A 23,806-nucleotide genomic window follows, 5' to 3' on the forward strand; every position below is an offset into this window, starting at 1 on the left:
TTACCACCATAGTAAAAGGCAATTAAATTAATAATATAATCTTATAAAACGAATAACAGAAAGGGTAGTGGAAACAATATCAAGGAGATTATATTAAATTAGTCAAGTCCCAGTCGTTTTACTTCTACTCTACACCCAACATTTTAGATTGTAAAGTCAAGAATAACCGTAATACACTTGCCTTGGTAATAACGTCGCCCTTTTGCGCGTCTACGGACACAACGGCGTAATAGGGTAAGTTAACAAACATAGGACAGTTGTCGTTAATGTCTAATATAGTGATATTCACAATCACGTGCGCCACCCTTGGCTTCTCTTTGCCCGGCATCTGACTCTTCGCTTCTACTATCAGTTCGTAATGTTCGCAAACCTCCCGGTCGAATCTAATTCCGGTGGTCCGGATCGCGCCGGATGTCGGTCCAATTACGAACATGTCGGTGGGGTTCAGAATGCTGAAGACGATGTGCTCGTTGAGCGCGCTGCCCAAAACGTTCACAACCGCGACGGTCGTGATCCTCGTCGAATTCTCCGGGATCGTACCCTCGTAGACGTCCTTCTGGAACATCAGCCCGGAGTTCTCCGAGTTCTCCACCATCACGTTCACCTGGCAAACGTTCGAATACTTCCCATCGGAGACACGGACCCTTAGCAAATAGCTTTTCTTCATACGTTCTGGATTATAAATCGTGATCACACCGGTCTGGGGGTCTATATCGAACGTATGCGCTTTGTTTCCATCGATGATGTCGTACCTGAACGGGAACAAAAAGAAAAGGTCATTGCTATTTCGACAACACACGATGTTCTACCTTGGTAAAGGTGCAAAGGATCGTTAAACCTTCCGCTTTAGTGCCGACGAAAGAAAAAAAGAAAAAGAAAGAAAGAACAGTGACGCAAGCACCTCTATGCAAATTGGAAGGTTGGTCCCTTCACCGACGGTATACACAAGTGGGCAGTAAGTAATTTTCTTTCTGCGCGGAGGAAAAACGGCCGTGTATCAGAGGGCGATCATACAAATTTCATGCAACAATTATAATAGTAAATGAATGCTAACGAAGCCACGGCGCAGTCTGCATAAATATGAATCAGCCTTTTAAAGTGGCCGTAAATACAGAGGCACGCACGTTTTAATGGTGTTATACGTACCTGAGTGGGACACCCTCGGAACTGTCCGGATCTACGGCCCTCACTTGGATCACAGCGACGTTTTTATACGTGGGTAACAGTACAGTGGTGTTATAGTCGTTTTCGAGGAACTTGGGTGGACAATCGTTTACATCCGTCACTACGATCATGACCTTGGCCGTGGTCTCGGAAGACAATTTCGGTTTCCCTAGATCGGAAACCTTCACGTGGAAGGTGAACTTTGGAATGCTTTCGTGATCTAAAACCATTACGGTTCTAATGGCACCTGTGCTCGAATCTATGTGGAAGTACTTTCGAGGTAAATCTTCGACTATGTCGTAGTTCAAAAGGGCGTTCAATTCAGAGTCAGCATCCTCTGCTTTTATGACCAGTGGGGTGCTAGAATTAGTGAGTACTAAGGAACCAATGCTAGCGCCTTCGCTTATTTCTCCGTTGTACGTAGCTTGCAGGAACCTGGGCGCGTTATCGTTTCGATCCAGAACATGGACAATTACGTTACAGTGTGCCTCTGCGCTGGCCATGTTAGTCGCCGCCACCGTCAGGTTATAAAACTTGGTCTTTTCATAATCTAGCTCGTTCTTAATCACGATGATGCCTGTACTGGGGTTCATGAAGAACGTGTCGTCTTTATTGCCTTGAACAATCTCGAACTGCAACGAGGACGTGCTTCTAGCTTCCACGTGTTTCACGTATGTACCCAGTTGTTGGTTCTCATAGATCTCAGCGGATAATTCTTTCTGGATGAACCTAGGCGGAGCGTTGTCAGCCATGGTGACCATCACGTGTACAGGTACCGTGTTGGACAAAGCTGGAGAACCGTGATCCGTAGCCTTCACCAATAATATATATTCAGAGGAGACACTTAGATCTAGCTCTCGAGCCACGCGAATAACACCTAAGTCTGGATCTATCGCGAACATGTTACCTACGTTGCCAGAGGTAATCGAGTAGGTTATTTTTGCGTTATCTCCTCTGTCCCTGTCTATAGCATAAACTTGTACCACGGCAGCGCCAATCGGAGAAGTTTCGTAAACTTTTCCTTGGATGATCTCGCTGATGAATTCTGGAGCATGATCGTTGTGATCGTGTACCGTTATTATAACCCTGGCGTAGTTTCGTTTTGCGGGCGTTCCTTGGTCTTTTACCATCACGGTAAGTACGTGTTCTTCGATGGTCTCCCGATCCAGGACTTCGTTCAATGTAACGGCTCCCGTCACGGAATCTACGTGGAAGATTTCCAAGGAAGCTTGATTCTGGGCAGCGTGAAGGCTGTAGAATACTTTCTTGTCTTCATCTTCATCGGTTGCATGCAGCTGTAGAATCTTCTCGCCTTTTTCAACGTTTTCTGAAATGTCTACGTGATAAATGTTCTCGGTAAATTCCGGTCGGTGATCATTGATGTCGATCACCGTGACCAGCAGTTGAGTCTCAGCAGTGTGCACGCTATCCGTAACACGGATTGTCAGGTTGTAGAAGTTCTGTGTTTCCCAATCGAGCTTCTTCGCTAGCAGCACGTTTCCGTTGTCCCGACCGATGAAGAATTCATCTCGTTTGTCACCGTCTGCAAGTAGATTCGTCGTTCTCTCGTTCGTTACTTTTGCTTTCACGTTTAGGCGAAGGAATATTAATTACTTAAGACTCTATTCATTGTGTCAGCCATCATTCGATGATGATTATATGAATTTCTGTAGAGTTGTGTCAAAAAGTATTTTTATCAATTATATTAGAGTAAAACTGGATAAAATTCAGATTCAGAAGATACATTGTTACGATAACGTTACACACGCTACACAAGCGTGTGTGAATTTTGAAATATAGCTATGCTATATGTAGATATTATAAGAAGGATAAAATACAAAGAAAGACAACAAATTGTTTTATTGTTTCTACTTTAGGATCTTAATAGATCTCTAAATGTCTTATAATTTAAATGTGACATAGATGTGTCTCTAACTAGTTTAGCCATTTGGTGGCGCGAAGTTTAACTGTTACCTATGCGATCCAGCTGTGGAACTTTCCAACTTCGATCCTCCCAACTTTGAAAATGTTATTCAGGCCCCGAGCTATTCCAACCACTCGAATGTATTCCAACGAAATCACTCGATATTTCGCCAATTAACAAGATATCGTGACCGACTGAATTCTAACGAGTTTTCAAACTCCGCTAACACGGATACAGCACTCAAATTAATTACCCAGCAATACGAGAAAATAAAATTGCTATCAGCCATAAAATACATATTAAGAATAGATTATTCTTTTATCGCTCAGGGAGATAGATTTAAAAAATTCATTCAATTGTAAATTACTTTCTTTTCTGACTTAGTCTTTGTTAACAAAAAGATATTAGATATATTTATTTGTAAAAACGTTTCGTACGTATCTAACACATTCTGACTACAAAACTGACTACAAATGATCGACTGAAACTTATAACCACCAATACGCTCTCATGCTATTATTTTATTCCATCCAATTTAATTCCTTGAATACAATATGAAATAACTAATTTTCTCAACAATAACGTAAAATAGTAAAACTCACCAACAATATCATACCACAGGGAATCGCCATCTTTGTCCGCGGCCTGAACCAATGCCACGAGGAAGCCCACCTCGTCGCTTTCTGTAACCTCGACGGTCTGATTGTTCGTCTTGAAGACTGGCGGATTCTCGGATTCCTTCGGAACCTCGACAACTTGCACGGATACCCGTGTTTGATGACTGCGCTGCGGTTCTCCGCTATCGGCGGCCCTTATCTGGCAAACAGAAGCGTGCGCGGTCAAGTTAAGCTCAAACTTAAATTGTATTAAGGGAACGTTGTTTCCCGATCGACCATGAATTATGACTTCTGAACAGACCGCGTTGGATTTACAGGGTGCTTCGTTCAAAATACGCTCGAAACCCTTTGCGGCGAAACGGTTCTACATCGTAGAGTTAATGTTTCTGTTTAATTTTTTGACTAAGAATTGTTCAATTATTCTACGCGATTCATCGTCCCTCTGAAACGTTTTGATCGATCGTAACAAGCGTTTAATTCAGACTTTAACTATAAGTCGAACTCATTTTAAATGCTGGTATTTTAATTAACAGAGAAATCGCGAAAAATTAAGGTAAATTTTGTAGCAAGTATTAAATCAAACGTGATTTCAATTTAGATTCATTTAGGATTGAAATTATTTATAGTAATCCAAACAACGAAGAATAAATTGATGGGTTTCTATTTATTTTCTTTATTCGCGTAGATTATATATATTCATATATTGTCATATTTTATTTATTTTTCTGTTTAAATTTAACGTTTAATTTTTAATATTCATCTGTTTCATATTTAGGCCACAATCGATCGTTTAATTCTTCCCGAGTCTATCCATATTTAATTAGTATATTTCATAATATTAATTGTTCGAAAAGTCAGGAATATTTCTATGTATAATAATAATAAATAAATATGTAATTTTCTCTATCATCCCACTTACCATCATCTCGTATTCCTGTCCAGCTTCAAATCCACGTTGCGAGTACACCATTCCCGTAGTTGGATGTATTTTGAACTTGCCTTTACCGCGACCACCTTTGATACTGTACTGGATTTTCCCGTTATCACCAATGTCTTTATCGTTCGCGAGTACCTATCGTACAGGAACACAAACGAAAAATGAGAACCAACCTTTTCAAGCCTGCTTCCTTCGTTTTCTCATTCTCTACTAACATAGCTGTACACGACATAAAAGAGAACATTAGTATCGGCCATCGGCTGTATCAAAAGAAAGAGAAAAGGAATCTCGAACGATTCGCAAGTATCAAGCTGCTTCTAATTCATAATGCTATTCCGGAAATGCGGCCGCAAATTGTCCGGAAAGAAAAGCCTCGATATACCCTGTGTGTGTACGATTACACACCTCCATACTCGCATTCGTAAACGGACAAACAAACAGACAGACAGACAGACAGACACACACACACACACACACACACACACAGGGTGCAAACGCCGAGTGTGAACGTCAGAAAAAAATGAAAGAGAAAAAGCGGAACGCGTCTGCATTCGTCGACGAATGAAATCTACGTATGTAAGTAGATACGCAAATCTAGCACGAGAAAGAAAAGAAGAATTTTAAAATAAGAAAACAACTCATTCTGTCTAAAACATTTCGTTCACGCTCTAAAATTTTTCAATTCACCTTCCTCACACCCTCTCTCATACTTTTATTTTCTCTTTCCTTCTTTCATTCAGTCTTGCTCCCTCTGGATCCATCGTGAAACATTGCGCTCGTGACCTCGAAGCGTAGCATTCACACAGTCGACAGCATGCGGTACACGAAATGAATAAAGAAAAAAAAAGAGCGGGGAGAAATAAAACATACAGAAAGAAAGAACACAGGGGAGGCGGAACAGACGGAGACGCCGGAAACCTCCGCCTCCCCGTATTGCCAAATATCGATCTGCATTAAAGCGTATTAAAACACAGGCCGCGCGCTCTTTCCGCGGGCAGGCACGGATCGAACGCGATGTTTTGAGCTGATGCTACGAGCTGATGCACGCGGAACCGCGCGGAAAAATGTATCGTCGCCGGTTCATTAAATGGCGGGCTGAGTCTTCATGCCGGGCTTGCCTTTTCTTCCGCAACGAACATGTTTCCCCCGTGTGCCAGAGCTTATTATCGGCTGCCGGTTTTCTAACCCACGATTTTTTCCTCTTGATCCGCGAGGCCTTCCTTTGATGGCGGCTCTCGTTTGACGTTCGATTTCATTTTAAAGGATTTTTATAGATCACTCGGTAAGCAGAGTGACCTTTTCGATTGATAAATCGAATTAAAAATTAAATTATTTAGTTGGAAATTTAAGATAAGAGAATTTACTTTTTTTGATGGAGTTTTGGCACTGTTTCTCAGGCGATAACGAGTTTGAATGACACGAATGGCATTTAATTACTCAATTGAAAAAATAAATAGCATTGTAATGGAAGATCTGAGTGAATACCGTAAAGAATGCTTGAAACTTCCAGTCATGGAAATAAAACAAATAATAAACAGATCGGTGCAAGGTATTGGTGATTCGTACGCCGTATTAACATTCCTAGTTTAAATTTATTAGTTAATAGATTAGAAGCAACGATGCACTTAAAGAAGCTCGAGTTACGACACCTAACAAGACATTCTGTATAGTTTCCCAGTAATTAATATAGCTGCAATGGCCTAAAGCAATTTTCATTCTCGAAGTAACACCGTTCAATACGTGGGAAAGAAAACTGGTCCGCTACGAGCATTCCCTTTCATTCCATTCTTTTTCATTTCCGCGTCATGCGTTCGTACTTAGCGGCTTGCCCCGATGCCATGATTTTTATTAATTACGACAAAAGGAAAAAAAAAAGAAGAAAGAAAAGACGGAAAAATGATCAGGCGACAGCCTCGAACAGACAAATGCAAAAATTCAAGAACATAATATACATACGTATATATATATATATACATACAAAGAAACGAGCAAAACGGGCAAGACGCGACGAAGAGTTCGAGATGGACGCATACAAAGAGCTGATGGAGAAAGGGGCCACGCATGATGCGATTCTGAGCGAACGTCTCGTTTCATATTCATAAAAGATCTCATTCTAAATAATATTTTGGGATAACGTTTAGAATTTGAATTGGCAGGGAATTAAAAAGACATTTTGGCAAGTTTTGACATGTTGCTGAAATGGTAATCGTATTAAATATATCCTTTAATATTCCTATGGATTTTAAAATTAATTTTCGAAATTAGCGCAAGTCGTTTAAAGCTATTTCGAGTATTTTATGATTAATATCGTAACGATAAACGCATTTAGAGAACCGCGTTAATTCGTAAAGGATAAAAAAAGCAAGTTGAAGTTTTACACCCGGAACAACGGTTCGGTTAAAAGGCACTCGAGGTATAATTAAGTCCTCGAGTTTTCCTTCGAACGCATTAGAAATACCGAAGGCATATCGAATTCTTTTAGTCTCCCCCCTGAGTAAAAGAGAGCAATGAACTCTGAATGCAATTAAGAAGCCGGTGAGCACTTGATACTTAATAACTCGGGGAGATAAATTCCACTCTCGACCCAAATCCCCGGACAGCTACGAATGAGCCTCAATTACCCGGGGTTCAGCGTACGAAGTAGCAGCAGCAGTGGTTTGCGTTCATTGAAAATCAACTTTTTCTCCCCCGCCATACCGATATCTTTCGGTTCTACGTTCAAAGTTTCGCTCAGAGTCGCATGATGCGCGAGATTCAAGAGACTCTTCGTGTGTACAAAAAGAAGGGTTGCATCGGGCAAAAAGGACAAAAGACGATCGATCAAGTAGTAGACGGAATGCATGGCGGCTCCTATTTATAAAAAAACGGGCACAGAGCGGGGTTGCATGAAAATGCAGTATCATAATTAGAACGAACGTTACAGTCGATATACATATAATATATGTATAAAATATATATATATATACATAAAAGCGGGTCATAAATCAATGCACAAGAGCTCGTGTAAACTACCCGAGACCAATTTCACGTTTTTACGCAGAAATTATTTATGCTCCCGTGCCACGAGACGGCGTTTTTAGTTTCTTTTTTTTTTTTTTTACGTGCCAACGGTGTCCTTACCCTGAAGATAGGATCTCCTGACAAGCTGTCGGGGCTAAATGTCTCCCAAGTTCCATTCTCTAGTAACGTATCGATCGAAAGGTCGAACTCCCGCGAGCGGTTCCTCGATTTCTGTCGAGAACGAGAGAAGGAAGCCTTTTAACTTTCGCATTATCTCCGCTAATTCGCTTTCATCCCTCTCCTCCGCGTGTTTTTCTTTTTTTTCCCCTGCCACGTCGATCGAAAGTAGTTGCTGGCTTTGACCAGTTGATCTTTTTCCAATCACTAAACCGCTCGAAACGTACTACTGGCGAATACGGTGGAGAATATTTTCTTCAGTAAATGCGAAAGACAATTTATCGAAATTGCGGTTAACGATGTTTTAAACGGCGCGAGTGAAATAGATGGTATTTTTATTTGATCCATGACCTACGCTTTAAATCCTCTTCCTTCAATGATGCGATTTTTTGACGACTCAAGTACGCTACTGCGCGTAAGAATTAGGGTATTTCTAATTTATTGCAAATTTATTGCATAAAATTTATATCAAATGTAGCTCTTTTCTTTGTTGGAAGAATTTTAATTTAATTAATCGTATATCCTGTAACGAGAATAGGCATAACGTATGCGGTATGTAAAACGCGTTTTCCCGGGTAGAAGTTGAAACTCGATCGTAGTACACGATGACCGACCGAAATTACGAAAACGAGCAATCGTAACTTTATATCCGTCGAAATCAAATCTGGCCTCGACAAAATTCGACGTTGGTGGAAAACTATATTGAATATTCCTGGTATATTGTGAAAGCTATTGTCACTGTTGACATCGGATTAATCAGATTCCTCCCTCTACTGCCTTCGATAACAGCATTTATTATCTTATTTCCCCTAGCGAAATTTCGAATTACGCAAATATTTAACAAGCTTCGAACGTACACGTAGTAACGTAATACTACCAGCAATTAATAACGTCTCTATGTGAACGAAGTGAATTACGTTTGTTTGAAAATGATTAAAAACAACGTGAAATATTTCGATTTTAATGTGACGTATGCGGTGTTTAACGTAAGAATGTCGTCGAAATTTACATTCTGAGAAGCTTTAAACTCTTATGAAATGCATTACAATACTATGCAAACATTGTAGTAAAATCCCCTGAATAACATGGAATATTTCACAATTATACTCAACATTATTATAAAACGTCAGGAACTTGTAGCATACTGCAAAAGGTCAGAGAACATTTTTTAACATTGCAAAACACTGTTACTAAATTCTCGCAGCTCATGGAATGTTTCGTAATAGCCACGCTGCAAAGGTTAGAATAATACTGTACTGCACACGGCGACAGATTTCTCTCAAATATGTTGATAATCCTAAACTGAAATATTTCGCATCTTTCCTGCAAAATAAATTAAATAATAATAATTTATGCAACTACAGTCCGCTTAATTTCTGTACAAACTTAATCTCCTTCGATCCTAATGTGACCCAAATACAATTTTAGTTACTTCAATTTTACTATTCAATAAGTGTCTGACTGAAACTTCATTCGACACAAACATATCGTAACCATTGAAGCGATTAAAGACATAAAACTGAACGTGACGTATTATTTACGGTTAATATCTCAATAAATCGGCCAACGTCCATTCTATATGTTTTTAAACAAATAGTAACGCGCAAAATTGAAAGCAGTAGAGGCCAGGATCGATCGCTAGTTCTCAGAACAGCGGTGGACCAAAGGTCGTCACAAAGGGAACTCGTTAACCGCGATTTCCGTCCTCAGGATCCCAAAGTTGCCGACGCGTGAAAAGCGCCACCGCGTAACCAGGAGTGTGTCTTCTCGCCGTAAATTCGAAGAACGACAAGTCTGCGGGAGAATTCCGTGCGAGGGTGTCCGTGTGCTAAATCTCTCAACTCTTTCACGCTATGATAGTCACCGGTGGGTTGCTTTGATCACATCGAAAACAAGTCTCCAAGAAAGAACACTTTCGATAACGAGCGACCGACCCATTCTTCATTCCTTCTTCCTATTTTCTCATGAGCTTTATATCAGAATTTTTCTACATTTCGGTATCGTGTTGAGTACGTCGTGCGATATATGCGTACAAAATTAAGACAGGTTCCAAGCAATCGCCAACAAATAGGTGGGTTTGGGAAGCGACGTTTCGGTATCGATACAGTTGGTTCTGTTGGAAGATTTTGGCTTTCATTACAGAAAAGCGTGAGGTTCTGACACTATTTTCAGACGGTTTGATTGGGTGACCGAAGCCGACAGCGAAACTGGTCTGTTCGAAGTGAACGCTACTGATTTGCAGGGAAGTGGTAATCGTAAATTAATGTTAATTTTCAGCAACATAATCCTCGAGTGATTTAATTTTAATAATTCTAGAAATAGAGATAGCGCTCTTTAAAAACAATGTGCAATAATTATAAAAAGTAGAATAATAATTCTTTTAGGTAAGAGAAGCATAGCCAATAACAGATACCTTACGTTCAACAAACTTTAACATCACACTACATACTATAATATCAAACTTCGATAACTATCAAACTAGAATCCATACTCTCAAGCCCATAGATTTGTCGATACTATTAAAAGATTAGCTTGTGTTAAATTTCACTCGGTAACGTTCACTTCCGATCGGTTTGCGCTCGGCTCAAGGGAAGCACGTGAGTCGAAACTTGCACTTCGAAAAGAGAACAGTTCCTCGAATTGGAATCAAAATTTTCGAATTTACTGAAAATTCCCGAATCCTTTACAACTCTTTAATTGTCCATTCCAACTCTCGCGGCTCCCTTCGGTTTGGCATACGTACATTTGGACGAGTGGTACACCTGTCGCGGGACGGGGGATGATTCTTCACGAGCGAACGGATAATATGTATATACAACAAGATACGGGGGATTACTTCTACTTGGTGTACAAAGAGACAAAGAGAAAAACGAAACGGGACAGAATACAGACGACTGTCTGTTTCTTCGATTACATCGAGACTCGGAGAAAATGGTGCGATGCCAGTTCCTAATTGTCAACTAGAAGGTCGGATAGAATTACGAAGATCGATTTTAGGGTAATTCCGGAGGTGGTAGCTTACCTGGAACAGTGGTTTGTCGGTAGATGGTGATGCTGGGATCTGAACGGTGTAGAACTTTTGCTCGAATTCTGGACCGTGGTCGTTTATGTCTGCCACCGCGATCACGACGCGGGTCGTCGAGGACAAAGATGGCCTTCCATCGTCCCTGACTGTCACCTAAAACAGAGAATAGTAGTTTTAATAAGAGAGTATCGATTGTAATCGTGTATTCTATGTATTTTACGTACAGAGTTTATATCGATCGAAGTTGACAATATTATTAGAAATATCTGAATTTATAAGGATTATGATAAATTTTTGTACGAAAGCTGTAGACGGATGTTCTTCTATCGGGTCTCTCGAGATAGATGCGAATAAAGGTCAATCTTTGGGAATGTAGGTCGATCTTTACAACTCAACCATTGCCAATCAGTATTCAGGAAGTTTGCTCAAACTAAATTCCACTAATTCCTAGATACGGACAAGTTACGGTAACGTGCATTTGCATATATTAAACACGGTTTAACGTTCATGTATAATGCCGATCTGTCTTAACGTGTTTATCGTTGATGCTGTAAGTTCCATTTCCCCTGTAATAATCATTTTATGTAAATAAAAAAGAAAAGAGGTATATTATCGTCATTTGAAAAAAACTAGACCTGTAATTTTATATATATTTGATAAATCTAATTTTTTTTAATTATAAATGCATCTGTACTGTGTTACATCAAAAGATTGAAATAAGAACTTTGTTAAATTAACATCTATGTCATCGAGATAGCACTGAAATTACGATTATAGTGTTAATTAATTAAACGCCTGCAATCTCAATCAATCGTAAGATGAAACATAAAAGCAACCATTCTAATTGTAATATCTCAAAATGTTTGCCGTCAGGATTAGTTTCCCCGTACAGTTTATCAGGAATTTCCTTTTTCTTTTATCCCACTTATCGCTGCCGTTACCCTTATTCCGCCCACTTTCTACTTCTTTCGCTGTGGTACCGCGGAATCCCGGCTTTTCATTCGTGAATATCGGGTGCTACGATCTGCACAATCGGCACGGCTGACCGGTTCCGTCCCACAATCGTAAATGTAAAAGGCCGACGAAATCTCGTGGCGAGCAAAAGGAAAACTTATTTCTTCGACATAGAAAGGTTCCTGCGAAGATAAGATCCTCCGCAGTTTCTATCTAACCGAACGTACTTGCGTACAGAATCGATTAGACATTTTATTTCAGAAGTGAATTCTCAGTAGGAACAATTTTCTATAATTATCCTTCGACGAGTAAAGAAATTTCTTCTGTATTAAATACTTTCATGTAATTTTTCGAAGTGCTATTTAATTATGGTCACATTTTCATTTCATTGAATGGTCTGAAATTTTATAGAAGTAGAAATTACTGTACCGATAATGCGGTCAATTTTATCCTTCATCGATATAACTTTGAATATATAGAATTGTAGTAAAACTCAAAGAGATCTATTTCAAAAACAAATTTCTTTATCTGACCACACTGACATCTCGTCATGTCAAAAACATTTTATGTTTCTGTGATAATCCGCTCGAAAATTAAAATTGCTGTCATCAATCTCCATTAATTCCCTTAAATCAAAGTTGTATATGTGCTTTCCAAAACCTTGAGAAAAATTCGTCGTACACCTTCCTGCGTGCCTCCGCGCTATCGCAGCGATTTTTACGGGAACCAGATGGTTTTATTGTCGCGTTATTGAAAGCTGGCGCGAGAACGATCCGAGCGAGCACAAAAGAGAATACGAGGTTGAGACAGGAAGAAAACGAACGCGTATCAATAGAGTTGATTCCGTGTGCACGAAGAAGCAAAAGTTTTATTGAATTTAGCAAAATGCTCAATCGGAAGCTGTCATAGCCAGAGCGGCGACGATCGACGATATAGTTTAATTACTTTGGACCGCTTGTTTCGTTCGCCGTGGATACGTGACTGTTTTGCCTTATCCAATGGCAGGATTTTACATGTTGGCGTGTCTCTGTAAAAAATAGCCGGTGTGCAATATATCAACGGAGAGTCGATCGTTCCCCAGACTGTGTATCAGCTACGGTGAGCATCGTCCCTGGTATTGATTAACCGATATCGAATTATCAATTATTCTTAGCGTATATTGATCGAAACTTAAAGAACGTATTCATTTATCATTACGTTCGTTCACGGTGTTGATGTGAATTTTTTTTCAGTCCCTGGTAATATATTTCTCTTTCCTCGTTACTTTGATTGCGTCTCTTTTTATTCTTCCTTTTGTTTTCCGCGTTTTATTTTCCATTTATTCTCTACCGTGGCTGGACGCGTTTCAATTATGCCTACGATATGAAGCACTTTCAGCGAAATTATTTACACGGCCAGTCTTATTCTCCTGACATAGCAGCCGATCGATATTTAATCACATCCACCGGTCAGGAATGCACAAAGCCAACGATGCTCGATGCTTGTAAGCTCGAATTCGAGACATCTAGAATCCTCGCGTTCCATTCGATTACTCTTCCATTCCTCCCTCGTCCTCTTCGATAACGCGAGAAGTGACTTTTCTAAATCAGAAAAACTGCTATCTCGGTATCTTGGTTAAAAAAGAAAAAGAGAAAAGCAAAAAAGAAAAATACATAACGAAAGACGTCGCTGTGGTTCGTTCTAAATAGGATTTTTAAGACGGGCATCGGCTAGGCGATTGTTACTTTTCGAAATAAAGAGAGAGGTCTTTCTAAGCGTAAATTGGTCGGAGAATCTCTCGGACAAGTCCATTTAATTCGACGCGGAAGCCTCGAAAAATCCCTCAAATAACGATTGTGGAATTAGAACGTTTCCCACGACGGGCGATGCGACACAACAATTTTCATTAATTTAGCTCGGAAAGACAGGGTCGTTTTGAGAAAACGAGTAAATTGGCCGAGTATCGCGAATGCCCACTCGGTTTCTCCCAAGTACAGGAGTTATTGAGTCTTAATTAAAGCATCAAGTCTTTCGAAATGTCTCTGCCAGTTAAACTGTTAAGGAGGAAACGAGTTTCATAGAAAGATAGAACTGTCTCGAAAATTATGATTTTCTTGAAACCTTTCTGTGTATTATGTTGAATCGTGAAATTTTATTACGAATTAAATTTAATTCTCTATTTATAATTTCAATTTCATCACAGTCCGTCTTCTCTCATTTTGTCATGCTTTTCTCATTATCATTTTGTGAAATATTTTAGATTAGTTGCACATTTGAGAAACTTGCATCATTACTCTATTCATTCTATTCACCGAGTGAAAGTTTTCAATGGTCCCTACTCGTTTGCCTTCAACGAAATATAAGCCGACTAAAAGCGACCTTTACGGTACTCTACAGCAATGAATAAACAACGGAACGTTATCGTTCAACGCAAAAATAATCCGATATCCGGGAATGTAATTTCCGTGGATAGACGGATGATCGAGCAGCCATTTCCAGTGTAAATCCGCCGTCCCGATGGACACTTCGCGAAGGCTACGCGTCACATCCGTTTGGTAACACCTGCACTAAATTAGCACTACGAAACTCTTGTTTTATCCAGCGAACAGAGGATAGGTTCGGTGGTTACAATGTCTCCCTCACCACGATACAGTGGATTGGAGAGTTTCGTGTGTCCAGGAAACTCTAACCAACGAGAAACGATGTTCCATTGGCTGTAGTAGCTAGGTATAGTTTTAACGTTGCTATATGTGGTAACGTAACGCGTGTATACATCGTTGGCGTGCGTGACGAGGGTAGTTAAGTGTAAATTGGAACGAATCCTCCTCTAAATTTGAATATACGATTTAAGTAGCTCGTGATAGTGATGTTAATTCGACGCTATGGCTGGGATACTTTTGACGATGTAGAGATGAATTAATTGGCGGAATATTTAATATTGGAAATACCGACGATTGAAACGCGAAGTGGATGGCGAAAAAAGATAGAAGTGGAAGATTTATTAGAAAATATGTTATGAAACGAGGAAAACAAATTTCTTTTCATGCACTTCATGAAAAATTGATTTAATCGCTAAGAATTCATCGTTGTAAATCCGTAAACTCTCTATGAAAAATTACGAATTGGTCAGTTTCGTCTGGTAGTTTTTAATATATATCCAATTGGTATAAAGTGATTGGTTGATTTTGAAAAATATCATCATCTGTTCAATAACGTTTTGATAAAACTATCAACCGATTTCTATACGAATTACAAGACACAAATAATTTAATGGCACAATGGAACAACATCTCTCGTTCCAAACTCGCTCGATTCCATCTTCGAGGACGTGTCCTGTTTGAAGGGCCTCTGTCTTCCCCACGATTACCGGTAACAACGCAACGGTAATTGTGCACTCTTCAGCGTCTTCTCCCTTTGATTTAGTATCCTTCTAGCAATTACGAGAATAGCCTCTAATGATTTCATCGGATTTAACGCTCAATTGATATAGTTAGGTACATACAAATTTCGACCAATGTATTTAACTTCGGGACACATAAATCTTATTTAGTATTCTGTATTTCATATGATGAAAATTATCTTTGTTACGAAATGTAGTCACTAAATAGAATTAAATGATCTAAAATTAAATATTTTAATTTCTAAGCTAACAATATCAGTTGAATGTTAAGATCACGTTGATAGCAAAATCGGCAAGTAAAATATCGCGATGATAAAGTTCGATCTCAGGAATGTCGTTCATCTGAGACACGCAATCGACGTTGTTCTTGGTTTCTCCAAGCTGGAACGATTCTCGAATCTGATGAAACATAGACGAAACGAGAACGCGCAATTGCGGCCGCAATTTACTGCATGGCCGTGTTTGCAGGTAACCTTTTACCTATGCGCATCTCTACATGTTCGTCAACGAAACGTTTTCTATCATTTTCTTTAATGGAAGAGACAACCTCTGTGTCATTTTGTTCTTGGTTAAAATAAAGAGACACGGGGCATACTGGAACGAATTCGGAAGGTAAATGTAACTAAAACTTTGATGGGCTTTCTTTGTTGAATTGTGGAAAAGGCTTGATGGAAATTAGGTAATTACGCGAGAGTTTGTAGCTCTAGTTTGTAGAAGAGCAGAGATCCGCGTAATATTTCCTTCAGGCTGCGATTATTCCAAATTCAGAATGAGTTCTTCCTTTTCAAGGTCAAGTACTCCTACTTATTAAATATAAAGTAAAAATAATATTTATCCAGACAATTGGTCTTAAATAAAATATAAGAGATGCTCATAAATAAAAATATAAGAGATGTCTATCATCTTTGAATGTATCATTACTTGAACTTATCATTTCCTTTAACACTGCAGAGCACTTAGAAACAAATTAAATGGATCAAGCAGCTTATCGTACTTTATTACGTACGTATATATAAAATATATTTTAAAAAATAATCAGAAGACAAATAAGAGAGCCCATAAAATTTCCATCGTCCTTTACAAGCTTATCGCTAGCCCGTCTCGTATCGTTCCCTTAATTTCCTCATGCACTTTGCGTCTCAACCTTGCGCAAATCCGACCAATATACCACTCTATAATGTTGCCAGATACTGTCGCAGAACTCAACGCAGATAAGATTTCTTTTGAAGCCACGTTGAAAGACGTAGCGACCTGTCCAAGAAAGATGTCGAGATTTCTGCGGACGAAAGAAAGCGGCACTCCAGGGCGGCAAAACCTGCTTCAAGGACTGTGTAAATCGTGAATGGCGCCCGGTAGGCGCCATTACCTGCGCTTTTCGAAATTGTCTTGCTCGGTGAACCGCTGTCCGTACTTTTACGGCCCTTTTTATAGAGGAGGAACACACTCGTATCGCCGTATAGCTGATGCCGAAGTTACTGCGACGTAGAGACAGAAAAATCTTCATTTTTATTGTGGAAACAAGAGCCAGGCTTTTATCGAACTCGAATCGGCTTGAAGCAGATGATCATGTTTTAGTCACAATGGATGGTTCGATAAAAATCATGGCACAGAATATTCAAAATTTAAATTAGGTATACATACCTGCTGAAAAATTCCAGGACACATGCCATTTTTCATTTCAAATTATAATAATTTTGAAATTTTGAGAATTTTGGTGGTAAATTACGAATTTTAATCTACATCCATTTTAAACAAAATTGTTAACGTATAGTATAAGATATCAAACTAAATGACCTACTACGATATAATAGGTTTGTAACATTTTCCAATTTTCAAGCGAATACAATAACTGTCCGAAGAAAATTTAGTGTATATTGAAAATAAATATCAGATAATTACGAATAAAATTGAAATAAGCAAATTAAAGATGAAAGAGATTGAGAAAGTTTCTTTATGCACGTATTAGTCATCGGAATAAAGTCAATAGCTTTTAATTTTCCATAACTTGCGCAATTTACTTGCGTTTGGAATTTGCGATAGAATTGTAGTGAATTTTGAAAGGAACTGCCTCGATGAATTTCTGTTACAGACAGCATGCTTTGCAACGACTTCCTTACAAACTTTCTAACTTATCAATGGGCACAAAAGCGACGCGATACCACCGCAAGAACCAGTTTATTTAAAAGGTTTCCCGAATGCAATTACCGTTACCATTGATTCTACTTCTAGAAATTTCTCTCAAGATAAACAAAATTTTACCGTATTTCTATTTCTCTCGCTTTTCCTTTTGTAAGTCTTGTATTCGCCTTTTATACGTCGATCATTCGATATTCATAGATATTGCTGTTATTTCTTTTGAACATTTCTCTATTTCATCGCGTTAATGCTCGTTGTAGTTCATGACAGGTAGATTTTATCCGGCAAATTTAATTTTTGAATTTAAATTTTATAGGAAGTTTATGCGCAGTTTCATTTTCTCGAATTCATGGGAATTGTCCCAGGGAGTCTATCAGAATTTTATCTGATTGTACGTTTTAGAATGCTTCACCTGCTTCATTCATTTGTAGAAAATTCCAATGCCACAAAGCTTTGTGAAACTCGGCGGTAAATTCCGGATAACTAATCGCGAACATATTCCATCATGGACATTCCTGCTATATCATTTGCCTTTGTGTAACTTCGAAGTAAAATTTTTTATTACGATTTTTATTCCTTTCACAAATAAAACATTTCCAAACGTTTCTTCAATGAATATTATCGTTATTTTATTCCAACGTTTCGAGTTTAAATAATTTTGAATGATGTAAAATATAAAAATATAATTTCCAATTTCATCTTGATTAACAAAACATATATTTGTAAAATTCGACAGAAAGCTCTGGAAAGATTAAATTTTAATAAAAGAAACTTTTTTTATTGATTTGACTCGAGGAAGTTTATGTTTTTCCATAAACTATAGAGAGCATAAAATATTTGATTAGAACAGAGAAGTCTTTAGATTCGTGAAAAACCGAAGTGTCGGAAAATCGTTGGTCCAAGCTTTCCTGTTTTATTTAACGAAACGTTTCATTTAGATTTTGTTGTCGTCTTTGTTTTCGTTCCACCTACACCGATAAATCATTAGTAGAGTTATCACTTGTTTGTTTCAGTAAAAAAATGTACATAATTTTGGAGCTGTTCACTGTCACGTTTATTTGTTCTATTCTTCGTTGAACAAACCCATTTCCCGCGAACGACAAACTCTCATACGAAAATCATTCTTCGTGTAAGAAGCAAAGGTAAAGCACGTAGTTCCAGCTTGGAACTATGTTAAGTGTAGTTCCAAGGTGACTAATGGACGATTCATTTTCAAACTTCAATTGAATTAATCCTTTTCTACTATTTTCCCGCTGACCAACTTATTTATAATTCTTTTTGGCAACTGTAGAAAAGCGGTTGAAAAATTCTCTCTCGCTTTTATACGACAAGATATCGTATTTTTATTCCATTACATTTGAGCAAGGGTACCGGGTCACGATGAATTATTTTCACCGGCGGAAGCTCGAGAAAGAGCATTGGAAAGTGGCTGTCCACGAATGCAAAATTTCATAGTGCACCGTTAAAATTCGAAGTATAATTCGAGCTTGTTCATCCACTTGTTTTCTATCACTCATAGCTTCCCATCACAATTTCATTAGAATCTTTTCATCTTATTAGCGTTACGAACTCGAACTAGCGAAAATCACTATTTAAAGGGGTATCCTATTATACAATTTTGGAAAAGTAGAGCAGAGTTTTTCGAAAAGCATGATTTCAAAAATATGTACAATAGACTTTTTATTAAAAAATTTTATTAAAAAATGCCATCATAAGGGTCTAAGAAAACGCGTCTCTCGATAGAATACGCGCTCAATTCGATCAACCGCTGTGGTCTATCAATTTTCATCAATTTTTTGTATAATTATGCTAATGAAACACGAGAATATGTTTAGTGGAAGACAAATGGAGGATCGACGGTCGCTCCGATTCGATCATCGACAGACTTTTTGCGGGCGTGGATCGAAATAGGGTTAAAGGATTGGAAGGATACGTCTCGTTTAGCTCGCAGCTATGCATTGGAAAACGCTTAAGGTCCCGCACAAGACGGTTAAGTGGCTAGATAAACGTTATCCTTTCGGGCAACGTGTCTTTGGTTTCGAAATAAAACCGAGCTTCTGCGTGGGACGTTTGAAAATGTGCACGACTAATACGATATTTTATGGATGCGATAGCGAAATTCTGCTGTTCTACGATTCTTCGGTTTTATCCAATAAGAAGCCATTCTTACGTAGATGTTTGTTCTCTTCTAAAGGAAAGTTCCCTTAAAATCGCGATATCTCTGTTCGTTATTTCAAGAAAAGCTCGTGTACCTTTTAAGCATTGCTGAGACAATTTATAAAACGAGTGCAAAAACTTGTATTTTAATAGTTTTTGAAATTAAAATTCTTAGTAGAATTTATAGTCGTGCAGTAGAATAGAGCAAATAAATGATAAATAACTAACTTAAAGGTTAAATAAAATTTGTTAGAAGTAACAAAGATATTTTTGATAAAAGTGGTCTTAGAGATATCCATGTAATTTGCAAGTTGACAGTCGTTTTATTACCTTTTTAGCTTAACATAGTTTCTTTTTAGTTCATATCTTTAGAATCGAGCGCGACAAAAACTGATAAGAACATCTGCAAGGAATATACTCCTGGCTTACTTTCGCTGAGACTCTTGATAGCACGTATCAAGATTGAATCTCATCTAACTCCTGATATATCATCATAAACTTTATAGCTGCAACTTATTTACACCTCATATAACCTAGAAAATAAAGCTGCGCAAAAAAGCATATAAAAGGCTTGTTGAAGCTTCCTCGAGTTCTGCACTTTGATACCAGGCAAACTAAAACGACATGCATTTACACAGATAGTTGGAAAAACAACACATTACGCTCGGTATATTTTGGCAACAATAACTGAACATCAGATTAACTTTCTCAAAATTATTTTTACTTCGTTATAAAGAAATTCAGAAAGAATTAAGCAATGGAATCTAAACTTCTGTATTACATCAATGATATCAATTGAGATATAAAATTGTACATATACAATGCTTGGTATCCTTAGATATTTAAAGAATTGTTTTACTCTTAAAAGCAATTACTCTAAACATGAAAATCTTTTATCTATCATTACCAATACATTCCTCCAAGTATATCAACATCTCTATAGTACAGTCACCAAAATTACCGCTATATCGTCACTCGATGAACCATATTAGATTCCTAGATACATACTCCCATTGTCTCTTGATACGTGATAGCTCCCTGACTCCCCGCGTACGAAGTTACAACAGGGCTGAAAGATATTATCACAGGAAACACCGTAGTAATTGCGGTCGTTAATAATTAGAACTGGCTCGAGAGGGCAGACGGTATCGAAGATCCGCTGACTACGACCGTCGCCGACGCTCCGGTATTTCTCTTAATTGTCTACTTGTTTTTGCCCGCGGAGGAAGTTTGTCTTCAATTAACGAGCAGCCAGATCGTGTAATTAATAACCATAGCCCCGAAGGCGGTGTTCGAGAACCATGGCTCTTACGAGATTGACTGCCGCGAAGTTTGCGTTCTGCGGAACGATTTATCGAGATACGCGGATCCCGATATCTCTCTGCCTTCCTCGGTTTGCTTGGCCGCGAAGACGCTTTTAAATGGGACAACGTTGATGAAGTTTCAGTGAAACCGTCGGCGAGCCGACTAGCCTCGAGCATACTCCCGTTTTCTGCCTGAAATACCAAAGTCGAGTTGGAATTCCTATATCTGCTGGCTATTTTTGACGTTTCTGGCAATAAAGTATATAGTCAGATTCCAAGATATCAGAGCCTTTCGATTTCTGTCTGGAAATTCTTACCTCCTCAGTGTACCCGTGCGATATCATGGCAAATAACTCGGATTTTTACCGAGGGAATACATTCTTCGTACGGGTGAAATTGGATTTTTATGCGCTTTATATTGCACCGCTTGCGTTTTAGTTTGGATAAGGGATTCTATATTAGGATTTGCAGTTACGCGATTGATAAAATGAGAGTTGATGCTCGATGCTTTCAGTTTGTATCATTAGAACTCGCAGGTAATCAAAATTATTTATCTAATTTTAAGTTCTAAAGATCGATAATGTTTGCCGCGTGAAATATAAAATACCAAGTAATATTAAATGCTCTAAAATTAACAGTAATTTAATCTAAATTGTTATGGACCGTGTGATGTCATTATGACTCAGCGATACAAACTACAATCTAAATTAGAACCGATTCTCTCACTCCACGTACATATGTATTGAATACAAACACGAAGGAAGATATTTACATCAGGCAATCGAACAGCCTTTATAAAATATAAAACATACAAATGTGCAATACATGCGAAGTATAGAAGAAATATAGCAATCGTACTGAAATATTTAATTAAACAAAAATCTATATTCAAAAACGCTGCTGTACAAAAAAGAAAGGCGAGTAGTTTAACGAGTGATACGTGTTGTACATATGGCGATACAAGGGAGTGAATGGGCACGAGGTCAAATCATCGCCGAATAGGCTCCGTGGAAATCAAGGCAGCCATGAAAATCGCGGATACATAGCCGCTTTAGAATTCGAGACAATGGTACGTTGAAGCGGGTGGGTTCACGCATTCCCGTATTCTCTTTGTGTCGGATTTTTTTTCCGCGGCTGCTTCGCATTTTCTCCCGATGATCGTCCGACCGTACCACGCAGAACGCTCGCGGCCAGGCGTTTTCCATCGTCAAGATTTTTGAATAACCATTCTGATTAGTTCCTCCCCTTATACTCCTCGCTTCCTTGCCTTTCCCAACTTTTCCTCTGATCCGCTATTTCTTCCCTATCACCGCTTAACCGTCTGTGCTCCTTCATTTTTGGAAACCGTTGCCAGCTATTCTTCTGTTTTTGCTACCGTTTATTGCCGTACCTATGTTTCTTCATCATTATGATTCTTCGTGCTTGTAGTCTGCTATTTTTCACCCACGCGTCGGTCTTTCTCTATTTTTCCATTTTCCTCGATGTCCGTATTACGCGTATTCTACTATTTGTGCTACTTTATGTCAACCTTTATGGTTCTCTGTTCTTCCTCCGTGCTTCCTCATTCCTATAACGCTCTGGTATTATATTTTTTGGACATTCTTGTGGTTCTTGTTTAGGAGCTTCTTTTATCAGCGATACTTTCTATTTTTTTATTTTCTACTGTTGTTGTTAGTATTCTTTGAAACATTGCCCTTGCGCTGATGATTTTAAACTCTTGCAAGCTTTTAATTTTTTACTTTTTCACGTAACTTCCAAATCTTTCGATTATGTAGAGATCTTTTTACGCACCATTCTTTCCATTCTGTTTACCGTGTTTTTAAGTACCTTCTTTCGACTTATTTTTCTAGGTACACTACTCATTCTCTATTTAAATATCTTCGATTCCATTAATTTTTCTATTCTTCTCCTATGCCAAACCTTCTAACTTACTTGGGTAACTCAAGCAATAAAATTTGTCTATAAAATTCAGTTCCTATCATTCCATCTTCTTTTTCTTTTCCACCATCAAAAGTTACTTTCCAGCAGAAAAAAGAAAAGAAACGCTTTCACGCCGAGTCATAACAGAGAACAGAAAAGAGAGAAGAGAAAAGAACAGAATAACAAACGTATTGTCAGAACATCAATTTACACCGCCACTGTGCAAGCTTCTCGAGAAAGAAGCGCTTTCTTCCATCTCTTATTTCGAAGCTCGAGCAAAAGAGAAACGTGTAATGAGACGAAAATCAAGCGAGCCGTATATATGTACACGTACATATATTATATCCTCTGGCGACGAAGCACGTACGTCGTTCTTGATGACTAAGCGACCGAGTGGTTTCACGAAAAAATACCTGGGTAGACAGTTCAATATCTAGGCTCATGGTTCGTTGTCACGAAAAAGAACACTAACATAACGTAAAAGACAGCATTCTAGTACTTTAAACGTACTTTTCGCGGAAACAATTTAAAGACATTCATATGCACGCGACATAATTGACGTTTCGTTAGAGCGACGGGAGCTTTACACTTTCGTAGTTTTCTGCGTCAGCGCGATGATATCAGTGTATCATCGTTCGTAAGATCTCGAAATGCAGAATTTTTCTCTTAGAAAAAAGATGTCTTTTTTGTGTACTCCTGATGAAAGGCGTTGCGGTATTTCATTTTATTTCTACTTCGACGATGCAAGCAGCAGAAATCAGTTGGCATCGAGTATATTTCCTTAATAAAATAAAAAATTTCCATTAACCGGTTAAAAATAAAATCTAGTAAAAATTCAATATTAACTACAAGAGAGTCAATAGTAAAACCTAGAGAACTCATAAAAATATACTGTTTCAACAACTACATTTCGAATACCATTTATCATACAAGTTCAAACAAGAACACGTAAATACTAAACAATAGAATTACTTAAAGACAGAATCTTTTTACACGTTCATTTTCCTCCACGCACTTCAATCCCTCACCCGTGTATTCTTCAATTAAGAACGGTGTTTCACGCGTTCCCGTTCATCAGTCGCCATTTCAAAAGAATCCGACTTGTCGCGACT

General features: G+C 38.4%; 1 protein-coding gene across 8 annotated transcripts in view; it reads right to left on the reverse strand.

Moving 5' to 3' along the window:
- Nucleotides 1–23,806, reverse strand: part of LOC100740873 (fat-like cadherin-related tumor suppressor homolog) — a 340,184-nt gene that overhangs the window by 17,767 nt on the left and 298,611 nt on the right. For 6 of the 8 annotated variants that reach the window (XM_024369172.2, XM_024369171.2, XM_033321956.1 and 3 more), the window contains exons 5-10: nt 10,842–10,997; nt 7,763–7,873; nt 4,625–4,777; nt 3,691–3,904; nt 1,147–2,707; nt 182–752 (exon numbers count right to left, since the gene is read on the reverse strand). In XM_024369172.2, coding sequence (XP_024224940.1) covers nt 182–752; nt 1,147–2,707; nt 3,691–3,904; nt 4,625–4,777; nt 7,763–7,873; nt 10,842–10,997 — 2,766 coding nt within the window. The remainder of the gene's footprint in view (nt 1–181; nt 753–1,146; nt 2,708–3,690; nt 3,905–4,624; nt 4,778–7,762; nt 7,874–10,841; nt 10,998–23,806) is intronic. The other 2 variants (XM_012388221.3, XM_024369173.2) reach the window with 1 other exon arrangement.

Source organism: Bombus impatiens, unplaced genomic scaffold (genome assembly GCF_000188095.3).
Source record: "Bombus impatiens unplaced genomic scaffold, BIMP_2.2 scf_0543, whole genome shotgun sequence".
In the NCBI taxonomy this organism is placed as follows: domain Eukaryota; kingdom Metazoa; phylum Arthropoda; class Insecta; order Hymenoptera; family Apidae; genus Bombus; species Bombus impatiens.